Here is a 25,815-nt window from a genome sequence, read left to right on the forward strand (position 1 = left end):
GAGAGAGAGAGAGAGAGAGAGAGAGAGAGAGAGAGAGAGAGAGAGAGAGAGAGAGAAATTTTGTTCAGCATTTCTACATATTATTCTACACATTTCTACATAACGGAGAGCTCTATTATCAAGAGACATACTGATCAAAAGTACTGATAAAAAGTTCTGGCTACCTTTATTAATTACAAACTTACATTCTCTTTGTTTTAACTACTTTATATGCTAGAAGCAAACTTTGTTCTTCTAGAGCATTAAAGCAGCTTGGCTGATAATTCCCCTACAGGTGATAATCTTTCAGACAAAGCCCCCTGACTGAGACATGCTTTCTCCTAGCCCTGCTGCTTCTCCTCCATTTTCCCACCTGACTTTCTTTACTCACAAGGAAGCAGCAGAGGAGACAGAGAAGCTCTGCCCTGCCATGGACCTCAACGGAGAATGTCTGGACAGGACACTCTTCACCCTAGTGAGTCTTACTATACAATTTATATTTCAGGGCTCATTTGCTAAGATAATGTTTTGGTTTGTACCTAGTGCTATGTTTACTCTTATAGGTGCCCAATACCTTTTCCTTTTCTCTGTGGCATTCCAGTTGGATAGAATACTTATTTTTTTTTATGGTTTTATCTCAAGATTCAAGACAGATGTTGATTAGCTGAGATTAGATTAATTGTTACCTGTTAGGTAATTTTCACAGGCATCTCTCTGTGTTTGAAATTATTGTCATGATAAAATCAGAGGATGGTACCTTTTTATGAATGAGCACAGAACTATTCTAAGAAACAAAATTATCATGCTAGATGGGCCTTAAAATGGCTAATAATGTATTGTTGGTCCCTGCACCACCTTTTTGCTGTATGTGGCTCTAGAATGGTATGAGAATATCATAACATTTTCTCTGTATCATAGGATTTTAGGAGATGAATTGCTATGGCATGCCAAGTCTAGGGTTCCATGGGCTCCAAGTTAGTTCTAGCTTTTCTCCTAGGATGGAAATTGTGAGCAAGAGTCATATACTAGAGACATATGTCTTTCCTGGTATAGTGTTTGACAATTCTCTGAAAATGTAGCGAAATCCAGCACTGCCTGCAACAGAACTGGGAGGCATTACTAGACAAACCAGGATGCCACCAGTGGGTGTATAATCTTCAGTTCTACCTCAGGGCACTATTTTGGGGAGGTATTTGCCATTTTGTGAATTCTTGGGTTCATGTGCCACCAATTCAGCAAATGCCCAAAGTTAGCTTCAGTGGAATGTTGACACTTGAATGCTCTGGCAAATAACCAGAATTACAGCTGCAGAGAACCTTGCGGGAGGAGACAGTAGTAAACCAAAGGGCATAGTCTATCTAGCAATGACAGTGAAAACAGAGTGCAGGTTATAGGCTGGGAATAGTTCTTCTGTTCAGAAGATTCCAGAAACTCCACTGAAGTGGAAAGTTTCTACATGTGTCATGTGATGCAGACTTACATGGTGTTTTGCTGAGGCAAGACCTGTAGAAAAACATATGATACTTGGAGAGAGTATGAATACAACTCACTAATGTCTTCGCTAATCATTGCTTTGTCAAGAGAGGCACAGCAGAGTACTTCTCCTGGTGTTCCAGCTGGTCCTGGTTGTTCTCAGTGATTCATGCCCATTTGGCAGAGGCCTGGTGCTATCTGCTAGACTGTGCCACTGCTACTGATTTGTGTTTGATATCCTGACACTACTAAACTGGACTGCTGGTATCCTGACATCAGAGATTGGAATTTCGACAAAAAAACTATTTCTAAACAAGTCCACATCTCCTTGTCTAATTTACCATCTTTTCTCCCCTACCTTTAAATGGTAGGTTAGAAGTGGGGACCCTTATTAAAAACAATAAAAAAAAACTAAGCCTCCTGAGAGATTTTACAGTTTGGGTCAAAGATGTTCTCCCAATGTAGGGAATTTGTGGGTTCATATGAGAGAAAATTTTTATAAAATCTTGACGTCTCTTTTGAGATACTATATATAGCTAGGTAGTGTACTATCAAGATTTTAGGTACTGATCTAAAAAGCTATGGGTGGAGAGTAAAAGATGAACACAGAATATTGATAAAACTTAAGATCCTTAAGTGTAAACCCTGTGTCTTTAGGACCATTGGGGTTTAGATGAGCCAGCAAGTTTAGACAACTGAGCAAGACAACTTGAAGATGTTCTCTGAGATTTTTCTCACCAGTCCACTACATGCCCTTCCTTACCAGAACTGAAAGTAACATGGAGTTTCGTCCCATGCTTAGCTTAGATAAGATAGCACCGATGACGGCAAAACAGAGACATTATCAGAATGACCAATCATAGGAGCCCAGTAGAGAAGAGGACTTTCTGTGGCTAGTTGCCCAGGGTGGCTAGAAATTTGAAGGACAAGAAGGACATGACCTGCCATCATGGCCAAAATACTGAGGGAGCCATCAGGCAGGGAACATGGATCGAACTGTACAACTGAGCCAGTGAAGCAATGCCAAGCTCTAACTCACAGTCCTGTGGCCATAAGGAACTTAAGTCTGTTAAAAACAAGAATGTAGTTGGAAGCAAATGTTTCTCCAGATAAGAATTCTGCTTTCCCCAAACCTTAGATTTCAGTAAGGTAACTTCAAAAGCAGAGAGCTCAACCACACTGTGAAGGACTTCTGCATTATAGAATTCTGAGCTTTAAAAGCTGTAAAATCTTGTTTTATACTGCCAATCTGTGTTAATTTTTTTTACAGTAGTTGTAAAAAAGAAAAAAACCACTGAACTGGGTTCTGGAATACCAAGTATGTAGAAGTGGGGTTGGATTTGGAAGTGAAAAAAAGGCAGAAGAATTTTGAGGGCATCACTTTTGAGGTTGATTAATTAAAAACAAAAACAACAACAGGGAGTGATTGTGTTGTGCTAATCCCTTCTCAGTGTCTGACCACCACCACCAAAACCAAAAAAACTAGATTACCTTCAACAAATGACTAGTATAAATAGCAGATGGTAAAGACATGGCTCAAAAGGACTCTAACAAAAGTGATCAGTATTGAAAACAGGAGAAAATAGGGCTTGGGGACATTAAAGCTGGGTAAAAAAGGAGGTGAGCTTGTGGACACTAAAGCTGGGTAGAAAAGGACTTCCAGAATGATGAGCTTCATTAGGAGGAGATTAATTTTGAAAAGCTGTTCAACAAAAAGGATACAGACTTGATGATTAGGAAAATTCTCAACTAGCTTAGAGATTCTCTTTTGTAACAAGAGTGTTATTGGCTAGCATAGATAAGGGGCTAGAAGTATGATTATATATAATCCTTTACTGAAGCCTTCAACTGATCAAAAGGTCAATAGATTCAGTTGTATAAAAGATCCTCCCAGAATTTAAATGTCTTTCTCTTGGATCTTTTGAAATGAAAAGGACTTTGGAGGTTTAAAACTAATGACTCTCAGCTACCTCCACAGACCAGAAGAGTGAGAAAATTATCTAAGACTGTGTGTGTGGCTTTTTTCTAATACATAGAAATCCTATAAAACACACAGTGTGTTGAGATGTCTGAAGTAGGGCAGCATAAAAAGAGGTTACAGTCTGCCCAGAGTTATCCTGGTGAGAAGCAGGATGACAAAGTGCCTCAGCTGTCAGCTTATGTTACCAATCATAAAAGAGGGTGGGGATGATCTAGAATGTGGAATCCTGAGACTGGAAGATTGACCTGAACAGCCTAGGTATTAGAAGCTAAGGTGGCACCTAGAGGCACTTGGCATTTCCAGATACTTACTTTCTGGCACAGGCTTCCATATAGCCTCAGGAAGAGCTAAGATTACTTGTATCTCCCTGTATGAGGATAGGCTGAATATTGCAGTCAGGAAAGGGGAAAATGCTTCCTGAAGATGGGTAGACTCATGTCTTCCATTTGACCTTGAACCATACTGGGGGGATGTGGAATGGGTTCCTGCTACCTGAGCACTAGAAGATGAACATTCCCTAACAAGACTTTGTATTAGTTTTAATATCAAATGGCAGGCCCATGTCCCTGAAATAGAATTTAATGCAGGAGAGGGAGAATGTCTAAAGATATTTCTATTTTTCATCATATGTTAGCTATAACTATATGGTATACTGGCAATCTCATTGAGAAAGGAACCCAAACACATATACAGATAAAAAGATTCTGAAGTTAATCTAAAGAGATCCAGTTTCAAATGAAGACAGTGATGAGCCATTGTGGAAAGGGAAATCAACAAATGGCAAACTGGGTAGCAAATATGGAAGACCCCAAACTCAGTGAGCCCACTAGAATGGGGCATGGCTCCAAATGTGTTGAGTTCATAGGCTTTTTTTTTTCTTGCTCAGATCTAGTCAAAGTTCAGAGCTGCCATTTGCTAATTGTATGGCCATGAAGGAAATTGTTTTTTTTTCTCCTGAGTTTCAGTGTTTGTATCTATTTGTATAATAGTCAATGAGTTGAGACAAAACATGGGAAACAGCTAACACATGCCCAGAACTCAGAAAGAGCTCTATAAATAACACAGTAATTACTGATATTAATATTGTTGTAGTGGAGTGGTAAAGCAGAAGGTAGCTAGAATCAAATCAGACATATCAAATAGAAATCAGGTAAAGTTAATTATAACTAGAGGCAACAGAATTAAACCAGCTTCAGAAACTACTCATGTGCACAGTCTTTTTTTTATCTTTACCTGTTGTTGCTCTTAGCTGGTAAAAGAATACCCCTCAAAGGGACATTATTTAGTCAACACTAGTGTCTGCGTAGCTAGTTTTTAGTACCAGTAAGATGATACATTCTGGTCAGAACAGAGAGCATGCACTAGCTAGTAATTCCCTCTAGACAACAGGGCCATTGATTCCCTAGTGTATACCCTGGGTCTAGGTGGCAATAAACTGCAAAATGCAGACTCATTAGCACATAGTTCAAAAAGATAAAATGTGCAACATTTCTCATATGCTTTACGACTTGCTGACTTCATTGTAAATTACGTATATATGCTTTCTGGTGTATGCTCTGTTTTGAACTCTCAAGGTCTCCTGTAAGGAAGTAATATGTCTCAAAGTAGTGCATTTACTTCTTCATCAGGCACTGACTCTACTGCTCTCCTTCATGTAGTAGTGTGTTGGGCTGCATTTGCGTCTCCACCCATCTGCTTCACAAACAGGTTAGTGCTACTGGCCTTTAGTAAGAAAGGCTGGCAGTGAATAGCTATAACCCAAAGGTCCACATGGGATTAGTCTCCATCCATTTACTCATTGTCTTCCAAGTACCTTTCAGTGTCATTTATCTTACATTCCAGTTCTTCATTTTGCAAATTTCATGCCCTTGTAAGAGGACACTCCAACATAAATAATTCCTCTTCTGGTAGTTTTTTTTTTTTAAAGATGTGTTTACCCACACTGTCACAGAGGTAGTATACATTTTCTTTCTGTGTCATTCGAAACCCTCAGTAATTTAATAAGACAGGGAGATTTGAGTTTCAAAGTTTATCAGGACAACAAAAGTGTTAATCCAGAAAAACCAAAAACTACAAATGGAGTGAATTATATTGTGATTGAAATTAGTTGACTATCACCACATATATCAAATTAAATATTTTCATATATACATATATGCTCATATTGATAGATACATAGATATCCATACACATATACTTCTAATGTAATTTTAAGAGTAACTGTCCCCTGCACGGAGTACTGATGATTCCCTTAGCTCAGGGCAGTTAGGAGGTACATTTCTTCTCATCAAATGCCTACACTACCTCCTCTCTCATTTCTTGGCTTTGTGTCATCAAGTCATAACCATGGGTATCTGCCCCTCCCTACTCTGGCCTCTGCTGGTCTGAGTGCTTCTTAGTATGAATACTCCCATGTTAGCCATGTTATTAGTTTAGCCATAGTTGTTCAAAGTCAAGGCCTTGAAATAAACTTTTTGTCCTGGCTGACTGCAGTAGGGCTCAGCAACTCTCTTCCTATTAATTTTCTTCCTTTACTTTAGGCCCTTAATTGCTACTGCATGCATTCGTGCACCGCAGGAACTGCAGGATATGGAAGTGTCCTCTGTAATTTCCTTCAAATGCCTGTGACTGATTGCCTCTCATCCCCATGAAGTGCACCGATGTCGAGGAAGGAGGATAATGACAATTACAAGGCTTTAGGGAGTAGGGAAAAAGAACCTTTTGAAATCATAGTGGTCCTTGGAAAACAGATTCTAAGAGATGGTACCTGCCAGTCCTGGCAGGGTCCTCCGTTTCCTCTGCATCCTTTCCTATTAGGACAGATACATTTCCCCAGCCTGTGTAATGGAGAGAGCAAGGCTGCTTTGGAGAAGGGAGGGAAAGCTATCTAACTGAATCTCAGTTACAATAAAATGATATAAAATGAAAATGCTGCCAATTTATGTAGTATTTCACCTGTGCTAGCTGAAACATTGACATGGAACACTATTGTGACACTTGGCAATATGGTGACTTTCAGTGTTAAAACAGGCTTTCAGCACCTTTATGTTTTCAGAAAACAGAGAAGGCAGTATGAAAATAGCTGGAGACTTTGGGGGCCTTGGAAACATGTCTTTGATTCATTCCAAATACAAAACTTGACCTCTACTCTAATGTTCACTCACTGGTATCTCTCACAACATGAGGGACTCTTTGCAAATAAACTATCTGCATTAAGGCTGAGTCCTGCGAGCTGGTCCTCTCAGCTGATAACTCCTAGGTGTGGAGTTTTGCACAGTTTAGGGGTTGGTTATTACTTTTGTTTGTGTGTATGTGTGTGTGTGTGTGTGTGTGTGAGAGAGAGAGAGAGAGAGAGAGAGAGAGAGAGGGAGACAGAGAGACAGAGAGAGACAGAGACAGAGACAAAGAGACAGAGAGAGACAGAGAGACGGAGAGAGGGAGAGAGGGAGAGACAGAAACAGACAGAGACAGAGACAGAGACAGAGTCAGAGATGAGAGAGAGTCAGCCCATGGAGGCCTGCCGAGCAACAGATCCCCTAGAGCTGGAGTTACAGGAGATTGTGAACTGCTTTATATGGGCGTTGGGAACTTCACTGAGATCTTATGCAAGAACACAATGTGAGCATAACCACTGAGCCCCTTCTCCAAGACCTTATGTTATTCTTTTGAATTTTCAAATTTCATGAAGTATCCCACATATTAGAGTTAAAGGAACATAATGGGTAAGTTGTCATTTAATGTAGGTTTAGAATTTTTTTTCAAAACCTACTTTAGGGTTCTTAATGGCTTCAATCTCCCTTCTAACCCATGGACCAGAGGTAGCAGAAAAAGGTGGTTAATGAAAAGGGAGCTGTGGACCTGTTTAGAAGTATTTCCTTGGGGGCAATTCCACTCTTCATTGTCAGGATACCAGCAGTCCAGTTTAATAACAAACACCAAACACGAATCAGAAGTGGTGGCTCAACGCAACAAAAACACCAAGGCTCCGCTGTGTCAGCAGGAGTCAGAGGCAGCAGCCAGGATCAACCAAATGCTAGGAGAAGCTCATTGGCACATTTCTCTCTACAGAGCGAAGATCAGTGAAGACCAGCAAAGTATTGCAGGATGTAGCAATGCAAGAGCCTCCTTTCTCTAGAGTGGGATTCCATTTATCATCTTTCTAACCATCACGTGCCCTCTCAAAGTGTCTGTTTTCAGGAAAACATCACATGTCCTCTCAAAAGACAGCTTCCAGAAAAACATCACGTGATACAACTGAGTTGTTAAAGAAACCAGAAATTTCCACTTCAGTTTAACAATGGTTAGATGAAAAGAAGATAGTAAATATTTTATGCAGAAAGAACTCAGAATTAAACTGGAATTGCAATTTTCTCTTATAAAAATTTAATATTAGTCCTCCAAATATTATTTTATGGGTAAAGAAGTTAATGTCGAGCAGGAGGTTTAATTAAGCAAAAGAAATAAATCAAGAATCACATAATTTAAAAATGTTCCCAGTGTTCTCTGGTTTGTCATTTAAAATTTAGAAATGAACATAAGTAAGCTTATTAAATGAACCCATCCCACCCTGTTCACGTGAGACTGAACAAGTTGAAACTAGTTTTCAATATAAGTCTAAAAGTGACAGGAAGTGTAGACTCATGCCCGGAGATGTCCAGTGGGAAGCCTACTTGTCCATTTCCAACTGTCTTTTTTAAAATGAAAACTTCAGGGTTTTGGAGATGGCTCATTGTGCAAGAGTTTTATACTGACCTGAGTTTGAATCTCTAGGTCTCACACAAAAAGCTGAGCATGTCTGTGTGTTCCTGTGGCCAGCAGACATTTGCAGCAGATGCTTAACTCCTGGAGCTGGAGTTAAGAACAGTTGGGAGCCAACTGATGTGGGTCTTAACCACTGAGCCATCCCTCTGACTCCTGTAGCTTCCTTCTCAGAAGAATAAAATACAAAGCAACCTTCTTATCTTTTGTGATGATATAATTTTAAGAAAGAGTCAGATGAAAAAAAAAAAGAGCCAATGGCTAAGAGACAGATGTATTTTATTTTAATTTTTAAATTTTTAATTTTTAAAAAAATTTTGCACACGATTTCCCAGTTGGGAGCTTTAGTGGGAGAAACTTAAGAATTGACACTACTGCCATATTTGGCTGTATTTTCTGCTAAGTCTTGATTATTCATAATGATCTGATATAATTAATGAACATTTATGCAGAGTTTGCAGTGTTCTAGGCAGTACTTGTGTTCATTTAATCTTCTTAATAACTCCGAGGGATGGATACCAATGTGATCCTCATACCTGAAGAAGCTGAGATGTATACAAGTTCCATAATTTCCCCAAAGCCACGTAGCTGTGAAGTATTTGACTCTAGATGAGCCAATCCCCGTTTATTCTTTAACTGCTGCTGTATTGTTTGTGCTGCGCTCGTGAATGCTCTTGGCTATTAATTTTGAGATGAATCCATTTTGGGAAATCTCAGTTTCAAGAAGCTTCAATAGCAAAGTGTTGGATTTGAGGTTATTTCACCTTATTCCTACCATTGCTCACACAGATCTGTCTAGCAGATAGCAAGTCAACGATATTAAAACCCCTTAGTAGTACCCATTTGCTACAGTAGAATTGCTTTTATGTTCTAAAAGTGTCCAAAGCTGACATTGTCTGTTTCCATATTCTTAATAGCTATGATTTTCCTCTGAGCTCATGATGCGCTGTAATTAAATGCTCCGCAAGACATAAGATAATCACGATAAGATTATGTTACAAGCTGACTTTAAAAAAAAATCACCATTTTCATTTCCTTGTGGCATTATTTTTTGAAGGGGTTAAGAAAAATGAAGAAGATGCCATGACTGCATTTTTCTTATTAACAAATTGACATTATTTTCATAAGGGAGTTTTCACAGGTTTCCAAGATCAAATCTACCAACCTGTCGTCTATAATCATGATCCTGACATCATCTCTTCATAATGCTGATCTGTCTGAGGCCACTTCTGTTTGTGCAGTGGATCTCATTGCCTTTCCAACTCAAGATTGTTCCAGTCTTTGTCCCACCAGCCTCCATCTTCCAGATCTTTCTAAATGCATGCCACAATGTCTTCCATCTAACAGATACTCTTCTTGATCCCACCCCGCTTCAGACATGCCATCATTCCGTAGCCTGAACTCAGTGTCCAGCTTTTTTCCTCTTCAATTCTTTTTATATTTTATCTTAATTTTCTTCAACACATGAAAAACACGTATTTATATTACATCATGTGATATTTTGGTATCTATGTACATTGTATGGTACTTAAATAAGAGTAAGCATATATATGTCCTGTAATAGTTATGTTTTATATGGTAGAACATTTAAAATTCTTTTCTAAGGCATCTTAAAAGTACACAGTAAATCAGTATTATCTTTGGTCAGCCCTACTTTGTGATAGTACAGCAGAGTTTCTTATTCCCCTCTAGCTGTGATTTTGCACTCGTTGTTCACTCTTTCCCTGTCTTGTACAACCCAGCCTACAGGAGCCACTGTTCTCTCAAGTCCTGTGAGAGCAGCATCTTTCACCTCCTCATGGTAGACTCTTGTCACTTCATGTAATGATGAACTAGAGTACCATCCATGTTGTCACGACTGATGAGAGTTCAGCTCTCTCATCTAATTTGCATTCTTACTTCTCATCCGTTCATGTGTTGATGGGCACTTGGGCCGTTCCCATTTCTTGACTGATGATGATGCTTCAATAAACATGTAAGCGTAGATGTCTCTTCAACATATTACTTTACTTTTCTTTGGCTGTATCACTAATATTAGGGTTGACAGGTTATGGGTGGTTCTTTGTTAATTTTTAAAAGACCATCCTCCACAGTGTCCTCCAAACTCTATCTTCTCACCTACTGTGCACATGCTCAGTGTTTTATAGTCCTCTCCAGCACCTGTTCCCTTTTTCCTTTTTCCGCTGCCATTCCAACTGGAGTGAGGTCATGTGCAAGGTTATTGTGATTGGGAATTTCATGATGATTAGCAATGTGGACGGTTCTCTTCTTTACTCCTCTGGAACCAGTGCATCCCCCAGCTGCAGCAACACTGCCCCTGCCAAGGTTGCCCTTGTCCTCCGTGTCCTACTAACTACTCCAAGTGATCAGTTCTTAGTTCTCATCTTTCAGGAGTTATTATGATCGAACTGACCAGAGCCTTGTCTTTGGAAAATGATTTGATTTACTTCTAGGAAGCCATTATAGCACAGTGCTCCCCTCTTCTCAGTAAACTTGCATGGGTCTTCCTAGTTCTTCTATCTCTTAGACTATGGAGTATGTTGGGGGCTTAGTGTTCAAAGTATGCATGTTATCTAGAGGGTCGCAATTAACTTGCTAACAATATAACTTCATATTATTTATACGCTGGGTAGTACCGATTAATATTCCCTTTGAAGTCTACACCGACATACCCAACTACCTCAAATCTAAATGCCAAAGCTGTGCTTAGGCTTTTCCTCCCAGACACACAATGCCCTCACTTCTCTTCCCTGTTCTCACTGCAGATGGAATCTGCTCTCCTAGTGCACAGCCCAATAGTTTTTGAGTCATTATTGATTTGTATTTTCCCTTTATTAAATTTACCTTCTGACATGGATAGAAGATCTACCTATATAATTTAATCAGAAACATTGGATCAGCCTCCTGGTCTCCTAATTAATTCCTCTCCTCTTGTTTCAACGTTCCTCTTCCATGTTCTTTTACTCAAAGCAGCCATGCAGATCTTTGTACACTCACTTCAGATTATATCACTCCTCTGCCACCAGATGCACAAATGGACTCTCACCCATGACAAATCAAATCCAAAGTCTACCAGCCTCTATGGCCCTGCCTGATCTTCCCTGCACTGTACCAATCCATGTTGGATTTCATCTTATTCCTCCAGCTGTGCCTGTCTGCTTCTCCATGAACCTCCTAGCACTGTCTCCCAGCCTTTTTCACTCATGGTTCCCTGGACCTAGAACCATCCTCCTCCTCCAAGATGTCTGCACAATCATCTTCTCAGTTCACTGAAGGACCCAAACAAATGTCATGCTAGTGGGAGCATCCTTGATGACTCCTTTTATTTATTGTCGTCTATTATCCTGCCCTAGTTTTCCCTCAGCATTTATCACCCCTGACACACACATACACACACACACACACACTTAAATACTACTTTTTTTTTTGAATGTACATTCACAAGAAAAGAGAATTCGTGGGTGTTTTTTTCCACTTCTTTATTTTCAGTGCATGGTGCCAGGCACTCACAGAGTATTGGTTGAGTGGGTATGTTTGCTACACACTCTGTGTACAACCGCTTAGCTGTACACAGCACATGTCTTAATGTTGAAGTGGAAAGGAAGACCTGTCAGGCCTGGGGGCCCTAATATGATGGATGACCTTGGATGTATTATGTAGACTGTGTGGGGTTTTGTCCTCTCAGTTGTAAAATGAAGTGTTTGGATTAAATGTTCACAGAAATCACCTGAGTTCTAAGTTCTAAGAAGTCATGATTGAATGACTCTGAGGCCTGATTACTTTTTACTCTCCCTGACACTTCAGGTTTTGAAATACAGCATCCTTAGCAGATAAACTCCCTCCCTAATGAATAGTGAAAAGAGAGAAATTAAACAAGATTATGGGCAAATTCATTTCAGAAATGTCAACATAAGACACCATCAGTATGTAATATCGCCCATCCTGAAAACAGACGTTTCTCCTAAAGAAACCATGACAGTTATTTTTAAATGCACCTGACATTTCAATTAAGAATGAGATAACTAATATGTTTACTTCAGAACATTTTCTTGGCTTATCCTATTATATGGACATAGGATACATCACAACAGAAAGGAGGTTATTGCCAATTTTCATGAGTGGGAAGCTCTGCTATTCAGGAGTGCTCAATACAAGTGGCCAAAGCAAGCTCTGTCTAAAATGTTACTTCTGTATGCGCATAGGTATCACCTACTTCTGAACACGTATAATTAAAGAAATTAGTACTGCTGAATGGGATATCTCCTCCTTGAGTAGTCTCCGCCAATGATTCAGTTTGGCCCCTAGGTTTCCCTGTGTGTCTTCCTTGGCCTCTGGTTTCTGGCTGTATTCAGCAAAAATACAAGATGGGAGACTGGGATGAAGCAGGATAGTGAGGGTCCCCCAGCTCCTTGCTCTGTTAGGTTGTGCTTGACCATCTTCTACTAAAGGTCTCTGCTTTTGTCTGCTGCCCCCTCCCCCATGCTGTCTGCTGCCCCTCCCCCATGCTGTCTGCTGCCACTCCCCCATGCTGTCTGCTGCCACTCCCCTATGCTGTCTGCTGCCATTCCCCCATGCTGTCTGCTGTCACTCCCCCATGCTGTCTGCTGCCATTCCCCCATGCTGTCTCCAGTCTACAGGTGGTAAAGCAGCTCACTGCCTGCATTTTAACTCTCCTTTCAATTTTCACAGAACATCTTTTTGTACATCTTTTCTGTTTATTCTAATTTTTATTTGTGTCCATCTCTTTATTAATAAGAATCTTTATTAATAAGAATCTTCATTAATAAGAATTATATTTTCTGATATAAGAAATTAGCAAGAGAATAAGAGACAAGAAATTAAAGGGATAGCAACACAGTTACACCAGCAAACTAAGAGAGAAGAGAGATTTTGTAGTTGAATTCAGTTTGAGACAAGCATTTAGTCCCTGTTTGCTACTGATGGACATCATTCCAATATCTCAGGAGTTGGAGCATGTGTTGAAGGGAAGAATGCAACTTATTCTATACGTAGCATCTTAAATAGAAGTTTTGTTTGAGGCCCTTATAAAACTTGTATAAAATTATACCATGAGTTCATGAAATGTTTCTAAAGAAGATGCACATGATGCCATATGCAGTGTGGCAGAAAGGGGTAGTGTTGTACAACTACAGTCATGGTCAGGGCTTTATACTGCATCCTGTCCTCGGGCAGTATACTAAAAGATACTTTGAAAACTTCACGAATGAATGCTAGCCATGCCCCTGGGACCCACTGTCTAAATCTGTATTTTCTTTGTCTAAATTTAAAAGGCAAACTTTGATAATTACAAAGTATTTTATGTCTGTTGTAAAACTACAGACAAGAACACAAAATACTATGAAAAACACCCCAAACCCACATAGCTCCCAAAAGAAAGTTAACCACAATGGCCCTCAACATTTTTCCATACCCAAATATATTATTTTAAATGCTATTTCCCTTACTTGTCAATATATCCTGGGTAGTTTCCTTTTTTTTCTACATAGGATTTTTTATTGCTTGTGTACTGTTTCCTTAAATGGTTCACTTGATAATCTCACAATTTGGGATATTTCCCTTATTGTCATCTTTTTCAACCTTTTAAGACTGATAGGAATATAGACATAGATAATTTTTGTCAATTTCCATGCTTGTTGGACTTTAAAAGCCTCTTTCTTAGTAATTAAAGTTTCTGGGAGTTTTCTTCTCATTAAATACTTGTATCTATTTATTTATGTATGTGTGTGCATATATGCCCACATCCATCTCATAGCACACATGCAGAGGTCACATGCATTCTGTGACACACATGGTGAGAAGTCAGATGAAAACTTGTGGGAACTGGTTTTCTCCTTCGGCCATGTGAAGCTCAGGTAATCAGAATAGGTGGCAGTTGCCCTTATCCACTGAGCCATCTTGCCTGTCCTGTGTTCTTATTCCTAGTCTCATACTTTAGGAGAAAATTCGTGATAGTTTACTCTCTTACTAGCCAGGGATGGACTTGTTTATCAGCTTTCAGCTCAGTGTGTGAAACTGTCACGTTTAGGGCAAGGGAACATATCAGAAATATGAGCAGTTTGAATTCTGGCTGAAAAGAGATCCGTGAAGTTCAAATAACCAGACGGTATGAGTGTAGGATTGACTTCTATTTTATGTGTCAAAGACCTGACTTTGGTTTCTTGCTCACATAGAGAACTTCCAAGTTTTATAGAATGAATGTCTTGCAAATTAAATCACTGAAATCCCTTTAAGATTTAAATTCTGTTTTAATAAGGTATACATGTGTTTGTGTGTGGGGGTGGGTGGGTGTGTGGGTGTGTGGGTGTGTGGGTGTGTGGGTGTGTGAGTGTGTGGGTGTGTGGGTGTGTGGATGTGGGTGTGTGTGTACCTGGGGAGTCCAGAGGAGGATGTTAGATATCCTGGAGCTGGACACTAGGAAGTACTAGGATCTCTGTAAAAGCAGCAAGCACTCTTAATTGCTGGGCTGTCTCTCCAACCTAATACCATTTTTTAAAAAAAAAATTCAGAAATTTAAGTCAGTCTTGAGTCAAGTCACACAGATGCTGTTATAGTGCAGAGTACAGGAGAGAGAATGTTGATTGAAAAATTTTGAGACAAAGAGTGACACAGGGTTTATCTCTAGCACAAAACAACTTGCTTTGGCTCTCTGAAGCACCTTGACTCAGAGAAATGGCAGATATGCATGCCCTTGGGATTAAATACCATGCACTATGACATTATAAACCAGTTGAGTGACTGGTAAGCTGTACCATTATTGTCTCTCCAGGTATAGTGGGATTTATATGAGCAAAACCCTAAACGTTGTTTTCTTCAGTGCTACTTTGTCTGCATTATTTCTCACTGCATTAGTTTATCAGATGAGTCTCTTTCATTTCTCTCCTGAAAGACAATACCAGATACAAAAGATGCCACAGTGCAGAAATGTCTCTTGCCTTCCAGAAAGTCATAAATTATATGTCAGTGCAGAAGTGACTGTATTATTATGGTAGGTAAATTAACAGAAAAATAAGTAAAAAGTGAACGTTTATTACGATGTTCAGTTGTGCTTTTATATATGATAATGTTACATTTAAAATGGGGTTGCATATTGCAGGTCAAAGGTAGAAAGGTTGTCTGTAAGTTGCACAGTTCGATCTAAATTAATTAGGTACCAGAAGATGAAATAACTGTATCTCAATGCTTTTTTGGGAAAGAAATAGAATATTCTGATCTTTGTTCATTGTATCTTCTGTGTGTCTGGTTAAGTGTTGTCACCTCCTGCTGTAAAATTATGAAAGTTCTGGAGATAATAACTCGAGAACACTGTACAGAAGTCTGTTTGTTCAGATTCAATATCACACAGATAACTTGAAATTAGAGGCCAGCCCTTTTCCTATTATAATGCTTTCGTTCTAAGCTTCTGCTTTCTATCTGGAAGTAAGACAGTCTCATTTCATGGTGAGTTTAATGGCTGTTTGATACTCGTCTAGGTTTTTTAAGAGTAAACTTTGATGTATGCTTTGAGCATAAACATCATGCTTTCAGGTAGGGTTGTTAATAAGAAACAAATTGTTTTGAAAATCGCTAAAGCAAGGTAGGATATAAAAATGATCTAAATGCTCTGGGAAAAATAGCGTTACATTACATAAATCTATACGGAGCCTGTTTTCCTTGGTTTGCTCTCTCTGGTGTAAGAATGCTAACATGGAGAGATATGGGACTATGGAAAGGAGCATCTTGCCTTCAGGACAAATCAGCATCTGCATGAGGAAGGCCGGATGATAGGGACTTGCTTTATTTTGTTTGAAATATCATGTCCAAGTAAGAGCTTGACATTCAACTTATTACACTGACCGTCTGATGCCCCACCACTGACATGTTTTAAAGATTGCACAAGAAGTCAAAAACTCAGTGCAATTAGATTCTCTGTCTCAACAAGTGTCTCAAAGGGCTAGTTAAGAGTCCTCAGCCAGGATTTTAATTTGACGCTTGCAGAGCCAATAATTCTCGATCCTCACTTTCTGCTCCTATTAACTGATGAGAAGTGAATGGAACTCTCCTTGGGGAAGTACTTAGTTCAGACTTCACCATCCTGCAAATAAAACTGCTGGCCTGGTTCCCACCCACAACTATTATTCTTGGGCCAGAGACCAGGAGAAGTGTCCACTGATTTAACAGTGACCCTCTAAATTCGACTGTATGTCAGTCCCAGTGTAAGGTGCTGGGAATACAATGATAAATAATGCAGATTCATATGGATGTCATGCCGAGAAGATATAAATAATACCTTAGCAGGCATACCTAGCCCTATCTGGAAGAAGGCAAAAGCAAAACAGGCTGAGAGGGCAGTACTGAAGATAGAGTTTTAAAGGAGGGCCAGGAGGGGTTTCTCAGTCAAAAAGGCAAGAGGCTGCACAATCCCAGGCACACAGAAAGTGCTCCCCTAGCCCAGGAACAATCCAGAGAGGGGCCATATAAATTAATCAAGGAGAGAAGCACAATAAATCTTAAGCAAAGGGTTCTTGCTGCAGGGGATGGAGCTAGGTTTGTTCAGGTCTTGAAATATAATAAGATTTCACAGTGGACGTGAGAAGGTAAGCCATTCTCTTAGGCAAAGCTGAGAAAATGAAGATGTAAATGAGGTTGGCACCTTTTCCTCCTAGTCTTGGATATCAGATATTTTTCTGCAAATAGATGCTTAATTTGGGCCTCCAGGACTGAGTTCTCCCTCTAGCAATTTACACCTCCAGATGTCTGTTATCTCCATTTAGAGGTGTTCTGGGCATTTCAGGAACCACACGCTCCCAGTGACCTTCTGCTTGCCTTCCCTTCCCAAGCCTCTTATGAACCCACTCTTGCAATCTCACAGTTGCTAAAGCAAAATGCTAGGACTTGTTGCATGTTCTTTATCCCAGGCCTTTACTAGACAGAATTCCCAACCAAGCATGCTGATTCCACTCTCAAGCATGCCTCACCCCTACACTGCACCCCAGGGTTTAGTCCAAGTGCCTGTCTTTGTTTTACCTTTCTACCTCATCTCTTTTCTTCTCAGTACCTCGGCTATTCGTTCTCCATTTAACTGTCAGGGCCATCCTTTTACACCCAGAGTCACTGCTTGATTGAAATCCCTCAGTGGCTTCCTCACTTCTGAGTCCTGGGCTACTTATCTAGACTCCCAGTGGCTCTTGTATGAACTTACCCATCTACTCTCCTTGTGCAGCAGGGAAGGCCTCTCCTGACCAATGCTGTTGATCCCACAGCTTCCTTGACTCCCCTCTGACCTCTGTCTCTTCCATGGCTGTCTCACTCGTGGCTATCAGCTTTTTACATTCATGTCCTGTGGAAGTCATTCTAAAAATGCCTTCTGATAAAGCCACTCAAACTAGTCTGAATCTTACACTACTTAAATCTTGTTTAAGAGTTAACAGAGTATGTAATGACCTGTTCTCTCGTTTATTTTTTTTTATTTAAGAGTATCTTTCCTCTACTAAGTCCCATTGTTATGAAAATTGCTGTAAATACAACATCCCAAGTAAACGGTACAGTATATGGCTCCAGGCATGTCGTTAATAAATATTTAATGAATAAATGAATGCTAAAACCAATAATGTTTTAAATATATGTGTATATATATGGATATGTGTGAATATAATCAAATGTATAAAAGTACCAATGATTGATAAAATAAGAATTGAGATAGTTGTTTGATTTGACCCCTTGTCACTGGTGAAGGCAACAAGTTTGCCTGATTCATTGCTGATATATTTGGATTTACAACTTGCCTAGACTTGCTCTGCCTTTCCTCCTGCTTACTCAATCCCTCCTGTTTAGAAGGCAGATGTAGGAATGCCGTGAGCAAGGAATAGTATAGGAGCTGTAAAGGAGGAAAGCAACACCTAGTCTCAGATGCTTTAACCAAAAGGAACCTTGAGTGGCATGTTGCTACCATCTTGGTTTCAGAAAAGGCTTTATTCTTTTTTTTTTTTTTTAACTTGAGAGATAAATGTTTAATTGTATTTCAGAGAAGGAGGGGGAGTGAAGAGAAGCGCAGGTGGAGGAATATGGAGACTTAAGGATGGAGGACTGCCTCTGGGTAGGGTAAGGGTCTTTTAGGGTCTCCAGACCGTGTACATATGACCACTGAGGGAGGGACAGCCCTTCCTCTCCTTGGTGGGACTTTAAGGAAGGTTAGAGATTTTGTGTCCCCTGTGAAAAATGTGGAGGTAGACGTAGGCAGAACATAGGGAACATGTCTTGGAATGATGTTAAGAAACTGGGAGCTATTGACCAGGAATTAATTTTGAAATTGTCACTGAAGGTCTCACCCAAGCCATGGATTTGGTACCTGTTTACACAATTGTATCATTAGTCAAATGGTTATTAAGTACATGTTCTGTTCTAGAAGACACTCCAAAACACCAAGATTGGTAAATCACATGTTTTGCAATCTAGTAGGACAGAGAAGGGATATACTAATTAGCAAAGCATCATGTTTGGAGCCAAACTAAACAGTGTACTGAGCCCAGAGCCAGATGATTGGAGAGGGGCCAATTCTGTTTAAAGAACCCATTGCTATATAATTTAAGATTTTATGGGTAGAATATTAATGATAACCAAACCTTGAAGGAGGAGGCATATTTTTGGAAAAGTCTTGAAAACATAAAGATAATGGGTTGAAAGGCAGGTTAGATGTCGGCAGAGGTAGCTTGGAGGAGTTGGTGACTCAGGTGTCTCAATTCTCGACTGCATCTGGAGGTGACCTAGGAGTTCATACGTAGCACTGACAAGAACAGGTAAAGGGTGCTATATTCAGTGAGTGTCTCTTTTTCTAGGGATTTCAGTTATAGCAAGGATGAGGTCCTCTGAAGTTTGAAGCTGTCAGGAGCCTTTCAGATCATGGCACTGAGGTTTCCCGGGGCCCAGCTCAGGCTTAAACACTGTGACTGACTGCATCAGAGGAAGAAAGGAGAGGTGGGAAAAGAGAGGGCAGGAAGAAGAGAAGAAGGAAGAGAGGCGTGGAAGGAAGAAAGGAGGAAGGAAGGGAAGGAGAAGATCATATTCTTTGATCTGTACAAGGCAACATACCAAGTAATGGCAGAGACAAGAAGGCATCAGCAGCCGGTCTTCAGAAGGAGTCTGCTCCTCCTTCCAGGCCAGTGCTAAGAGTAAGCGTCTATTATTGGGCTGGAATGACCCAGGAGAAAGTTCTCTTTCATATAGATGCCTTTTAAAGCTTGGTTTTGAAGTAGCATCACCACTGTGATAATGAAAGACATATTTATTGCCAGAAAACCTATAAGACTGCAGAAAAGTATGAAGATGATGTATACCCCAGTAAAGATAATCTGTTATCGTGCCTGGCACTCAGGGATTACTGGCATTTATCACATGAACTCCTCTCTCTCTCTCTCTCTCTCTCTCTCTCTCTTTCTCTTACTCTTATATATATATATATATATATATATTTGTTGTTGGATTCTTTCTAACCTTGACTTGCTGTTCCTTTTCCACAGTATCATTGCCTGCCTGTGGCCAAGAAGATCATGGGGTACCTCTTGAGAGGCACCTAGGGGTCAGACAACATGCTGCTAGGGACAGCAAGAAAACCACTTAGCTTTTCCTATCTAAACTTTTAGAAGAGGAAATGCCACACTGGAGGTTTGGCTAGCCAGCCCCTACAGACTGCTGCCTGTTGGCACTGAGGAGGTGCCACTCTGTCTTTTTCTAGCAAGATCCAGTGTCTCGCGACAGTAACATGGCAACCTAGAGTAGTGGAACAGGCTTCTATTAACTTGAGTTGCCTAAGCACACTGTGGAGCCCTGAAATGGCTCCAGCTCCCTGGAAATAACGCTTATTTGCTTCCATTGAGAGAAGTAAAGCCAGCCCAGGAAGAACAAGGCCTTCCATCTTTGTCAACCTGATAAGCATGACCTTTATTTTACCACATAGGTCAAGACTACTCTTTACCACAACCGTGTTAATTCGTACTTTCCCTTCTTCCTCCCACCCATCTCCTGCCACTTCCTCCAGGAGCATAAAGCTTTCAATATCCTGCTGTCCATTAGCATAAATAAACTCATGCTTTTAAGGTAAAAATAGTCTTAATGCTATATTTGTTAAAGACTGCATTACCATAAGAGGATAAAAATACTCCCGGGTAACAGGTAGGTCATATTCTTCAGAGGCAGTAACATGCTTTTATTGTGGTTCCCTGAAAGTCAATTATTTCAGCCATAGATTAAAATTGAGGTTTCAGCATATGGTACATTTCCACTTCAGAAACGGCTAAACCAAGGGCTTTCCAGAGACTTGCACTTTTGTGTTTTAATTTATTTTTTTCTGTTGTGAATATTTTATAGACAGTTCGAAAACACACACACACACACACACACACACACACACACACAAAGATGAAATACCATTTCAATCTGATCTTTGCTGTCTTAGCAACTGCATACTGTTATTGCCTCTCCCCCACTTTATCTGTTGTTAATTTAAATTTGGTATAATATTTATACGGTAGATAAGAAAATACTGGGCTAAGAAACAAGAGAAGTGGCAAGAAATGGAAATGAGAGATCTCCGGCGTTTGGAAGAACTGAAGAAGTTAATGGCAGAGCAGTCAATGAAAGACAGAGAAAGGTAAGGGAGGGGCTTTAGTCTGTGACAGTGATCTGGTAAAGCGTTGTCTACAATGTCAGGATAAGCAATATCAGGGCGAGGATCTGTCACACCGAGTGTTCCCATTCAATATTTGTATCTACAAATAGAAGAAATGGTTTTTATAATATAGTTTATGCTCCCACTTTCATACTTAAATCTCCACTTTTCCATGTTGTTCCTCTGATGACCTCCTAGTTAAAGATCTCACAGAGGGTTTGATGGCAACGGGTTGCCCACTGTGTGCATGAAACGGTACTGGCGGCTGCTGGGACTTAATATGTTGACCCAGGAGGAGGAAGCCATTATTTTAATAAGAAAAGGATCCACTTCCTGTGACTAAGGCTGGGAGGACAATCCACAGTTGAGAGAGCTGTGTGGATGTTCTGATGAACAATCCTTAGAATTCCCTACAATTATGAAACCGCAGAGCTGAGAAAGGCATTGGAGATAATGAGCTTGACCTTCTTATTTTATGAGTTACACCAAGAGATTAAAACAGTGTTTTTAAAGGTGACTGTATCTGGGCCCAAAAGAAAACAGTAAAAATTAGTCTGAAAAGGAAATTCTAAAATAAAGAGCTGTATGCTCTAACAGGAAACCCTGGTTATATAAAGGGATCAAGAACACACTAGGGAGCTTTCTAGGGCTGAGGGAGTCTTTCTACAGAAGAGACAAGTTTGAATCAGAACCCGTCTCTGAAGTTGCTGATGATCCTTGCCCCATCCATCTCTGTCACACGATTTTCTGGGCATCTGAACACTTTAGAGTTGAGTAAGGAAGCAAGAAGATGGTAAAGTCTGAGCTCAAGGTCAGGAGGTCAAACAATCAAGAAGGAAACAGATAGCAAGTGACGGCCAAGACACAAGTAAGTGGCTACCATAGGACAGGCCGTGGCTCAGAAAGAAGTTATGGGAGCCTGCAAATGGCCGTGTCCCAAAGGGTAATGCAAAGGCAGCGGTTAAGAGGCTGACTAGCTGGGCCACTTAAGCTCTCCCAGGGAAAAAAAGAGAGCCACAGTAACTTAAGGGGCGTGGAAAGCAGAGCAGATGTGGAGTCCCAGCATTCGGGACATGCTTCTAATAGAACGTCTCTCTTAGCAGGGAGCTTCTCTGATTACAGAACCATTTTCAGTCTTTTGCTTCCTGTCCTGGTAATTATCAAGATTAGCTGATTCAGAGCTTCAGCTGAGAAGGAGAAAAAGAAAATCAGATTAGCGTGTATTACATAACAGGAAAAAAATAGCCGTGTTACAGCACAGCAAAAAAGGACCAAGGAGCAGGAGCCATAACTCAGGATTTTATTCTTGACTCAGCTTTGAATAGTGTATGACCTTGGAAATGTCAGTTCTTACCTCCCACAAGGCCCTGTCTTGTCCACCAGAAAACATCTGAAGGCTAAAATGCTGGTCACTTTTAAGAGTTTGTGATATATCTTCAAGTTCCTTGACGGAAACAAAAAAGAAACACAGATTTAGAGAATTGTGAGGCCAGTCCCCACATGCCAGTGGTAAATCATTGAGTTTCAAATATCATGATATAGCCAGGCTATAGTTCTCTGAGGCTGTGTGGCTGGGGGTGTAGCCAATGGAAAAAGGCATCCACAGAGCCTTGGGCTCAGTCCCTAGCACCACAAACATGTGGTGGCAAATGCCTCTAATCCCAGCACTGGAGATGGAAGCAGGAGGATCAGAAGTTCAAGGCCATCCTTAGCTACATAGCAAGTTCAAGACCACTCTGTCTCAAAAAATGTGATGGAAATAGAAATATAATTCTCACTCTGTGATTCAAAATGCAGTCTTACGTGTAAAAAGCTTTTCCCCCAGACAATGACTAGAGGCTGTATTCTTCTGTAACCATTCTGGCAATAAGAAATTTGATAGGCAGTTTTTCTATAAGAATATAATACAATAAAAATCATGTTTGATATTTTAACCTAAGGCACATTTCCCCCCATTGGATTAAGAAGGCCTAAAATGTTAGCTTCCAGATTTGCTTTGTGGAGTACAGATGTGGCCTTGAGAGTTTGGAAACTCTGCTCATTTACTTTTGTCCTCTCTGAATATGGAAGACTAAGGTTCACAAAAATAACATATTCATCAAAAGACTTATGGGTAGAGAATGTGAGACTTCCATTTGGGGTTAAAACTGTTGCATTTTGAAGGTTTCATGTGTCTTGACATAATGAAAAGACAAACCTCCACATCTCATTTTATTCAAACTAATTTGTCAATGTTTACACTAGCCTTCTAAATTCCTTGCGAGTGAGAGAGACGACTCCAGAACTGGGTTGTTGCTATTCAAGTTCTGACTTTTTCTTTTACAGGTATATGAAGTTTTGGTAAATTAATGTCTATGGGCTTTAGTTGGTCATGTGTACAATGAATATATAAATAGCATCTACGTCAGAGGATTCATTATCAAATGGATATTGAATGTAACTCACTGCCTGGAACATAGTAAGAACACTCAATATAAGTGATTTCCACGAACTGACATTTTCATGACAAGATGCTTCTGATGCAGTTGTCCAAACATTTAAAATTTAAAATGTTTTAAAAACATATAGTAATGAAGCCATTCTTATAAAAATGAAACCATTTATATTAAACCAAACTGCTGCTTGATGCCTGTCCTCATGCAATGTATTCTCTGGAATTCATTCCTAGTATCAGCTGTTTAACACAATATTATCTATATGTACCCAGGCAAAACTACAAGTGTAAGAAAAACCAAGCCAACCTTCAGTGTGTTGCAAAGTGTACTATCATTGTATCAGTCGGCTAGAGATATCATGTATTCACTGGGAGGTTTGAAAATCTGGGATTGCATCTTATTTCTAGAGCCTAGACACTCCAAATGGGATAGGGTTCTAGTGAGGACTCCCTCCTTGGGCTTCAGAAAGCAGCCCTCTCACGGAGACTCATTTCACTGGGCTGAGAGAGATAAGTTCCCTGATGTCTTTTCCTATAAGGAAGGGCACTCATACCCTTGTAAAAGGCATCATCTTTTCTCCAGGCCACTGGGAATGAAGGTGTGCACAAAGAAATTTGAGGCAGACAACATTCAACATAACCATCTGGAAGAAAACAAAATGTATTTGTCTCACTGCAGATTGTCTGTTAACTTAGCTATTACGGGGTTGCTTCGAGCAAAGAATCCCAGTGGAATGTTTAGAAAAAAAGCCCTGGTCTGGCAATGAAGTATATGCAGCCTCTGCCACAGAAGGACAAACTAGAAAAGGTTCTCCTCCTGGAACCATGTCACACAGCTTGGCAAACAAAGACAAAGTGAGGAGAAACCTTCAAGATGGTCCATAGTAATCCTCAAAACAAAACCCTACCTAGTCTTCTAAAAAGGAGACTAAGCTATTCATACTTCTTCTAAAACTTAGCAGCGTAGCCATCTGGAATTTAGAGTCATAAACATGTGAGCTAATTTTCTGACTTCCTTTTTCCCCTCTCTAATTTGATGGATAACTATCTCAGAACCAATTAATATTGACTCATCCTTACCCTTTGATGGAGTATGCCACTTTTATTATATATCACATTTCTAATTTTATTTATATGCCCATACGGACTCTTAATTAGATTAAATAAAAGCTGATCTCTATTTATATTTCTGCTCGGACACCATGCTGATCAATCAGCCTCCTGTGCTGTCTAGTAGGACGAGTATTCTCCTCAAAAATGACTACACTTATGATGTCACCTCTTTTACAAATTCTGTTGACTTTTTGAATGAAAATAATGTTAAGGAAAACTGACAATAGACACACACACACAGACACAGACACACAGACACACAGACACACAGACACATACACAACTTAATCTCCTAATTGAGAAACATGTTGGCAAAATAGCTTTCTGGTCCTTTCTTCTCTCAGGTTCTCATAGATTTTTTTTCAGTAGATGTTTAGAAATTATCTTGATTGAGATAGAAACTTGTGACCAAGAAGGTAATTTCAAGTTCCTTTTAGGCGAGAGAAGCAACAACAAGAAAAAGTCTGCCTTAAGCTAGCAGCAGTAGAGATGCAGGAGCAGGAAGCCTGGGATGTTTATGAAGTATTGAGATTAATTAACTTTGGTAATTCATGTCCTTGAAGAGGAAGTCAAAGAAAGAAGAATGATCTTGAATGTAGTTGAATGTTTTTATTTTTTTAAGATCTTTTATTTATTCTTCGGCAACTTCATACATCTATACAATTTGCCTTGATCATACCAACCCTCAACTTCCTCTTCTTGCTCCCTACTCCCCAGTACATCCTCTTAATCTATGTGTACATGTGTACATTTTATACCCCAATAAGTGTAGTTGGTATTGCCAGCTAGACTGTTGACTCATCTTGTTGGCTTGACCTTCTACAGGTAACTAGGTTTGGTTTATTTGTGCTTTTCTTTGCTTGTTGTTTGTTTGTTTTCTATGTTTGCTTTTGCCCCTTGGGTTGAAAGCTTTAGTTATTTTGTTTTCAATTTCTTACTTCACAATTAGGGGTTTTTTTGCCCATAATCTTTTTGATATATCTTTGGCCAACATTCTGTAAAACTGAAATGATACTTGTCACTATCTTATTTCTACGTAGCTCTTATTTTATTTTGTCTGTCCTGACAGTAAACCAGTGGCTATTAGAATACGTCTGTACTTTCCATGTACTTTCATAAAAAGGTGCAGAATTTTGGTATGCTTTTTTGGAAGTTACTAAACTCGGATATGTGTATGTGTATATGTATAAGTATATGTATATGATGTATATGTATATGTATATGATGTGTATGTGTATATGTATATGTGTATATGTATATGATGTGTATGTGTATATGTATATGATGTGTATATGATGTATATGTGTATATGATGTATATGTGTATGTGTATATGATGTATATGGTATATGTATGTGTATATGTATATGATGTGTATGTGTATATGCATGTGTATATGTATATGATGTGTATATGT

At 39.7% G+C, this 25,815-nt stretch overlaps 1 protein-coding gene across 4 annotated transcripts in view; it reads left to right on the forward strand.

The window, feature by feature from the left end:
• The window catches only part of Ccdc148 (coiled-coil domain containing 148), a 255,563-nt gene that overhangs the window by 176,803 nt on the left and 52,945 nt on the right, over positions 1 to 25,815 (forward strand). For all 4 annotated transcript variants that reach the window (XM_028769251.1, XM_028769250.1, XM_028769249.1 and 1 more), the window contains one exon: positions 20,716 to 20,834. In XM_028769251.1, coding sequence (XP_028625084.1) covers positions 20,716 to 20,834 — 119 coding nt within the window. The remainder of the gene's footprint in view (positions 1 to 20,715; positions 20,835 to 25,815) is intronic.

The sequence above is a fragment of the Grammomys surdaster genome, unplaced genomic scaffold, assembly GCF_004785775.1.
Source record: "Grammomys surdaster isolate TR1022 unplaced genomic scaffold, NIH_TR_1.0 191, whole genome shotgun sequence".
In the NCBI taxonomy this organism is placed as follows: Eukaryota; Metazoa; Chordata; class Mammalia; order Rodentia; family Muridae; genus Grammomys; species Grammomys surdaster.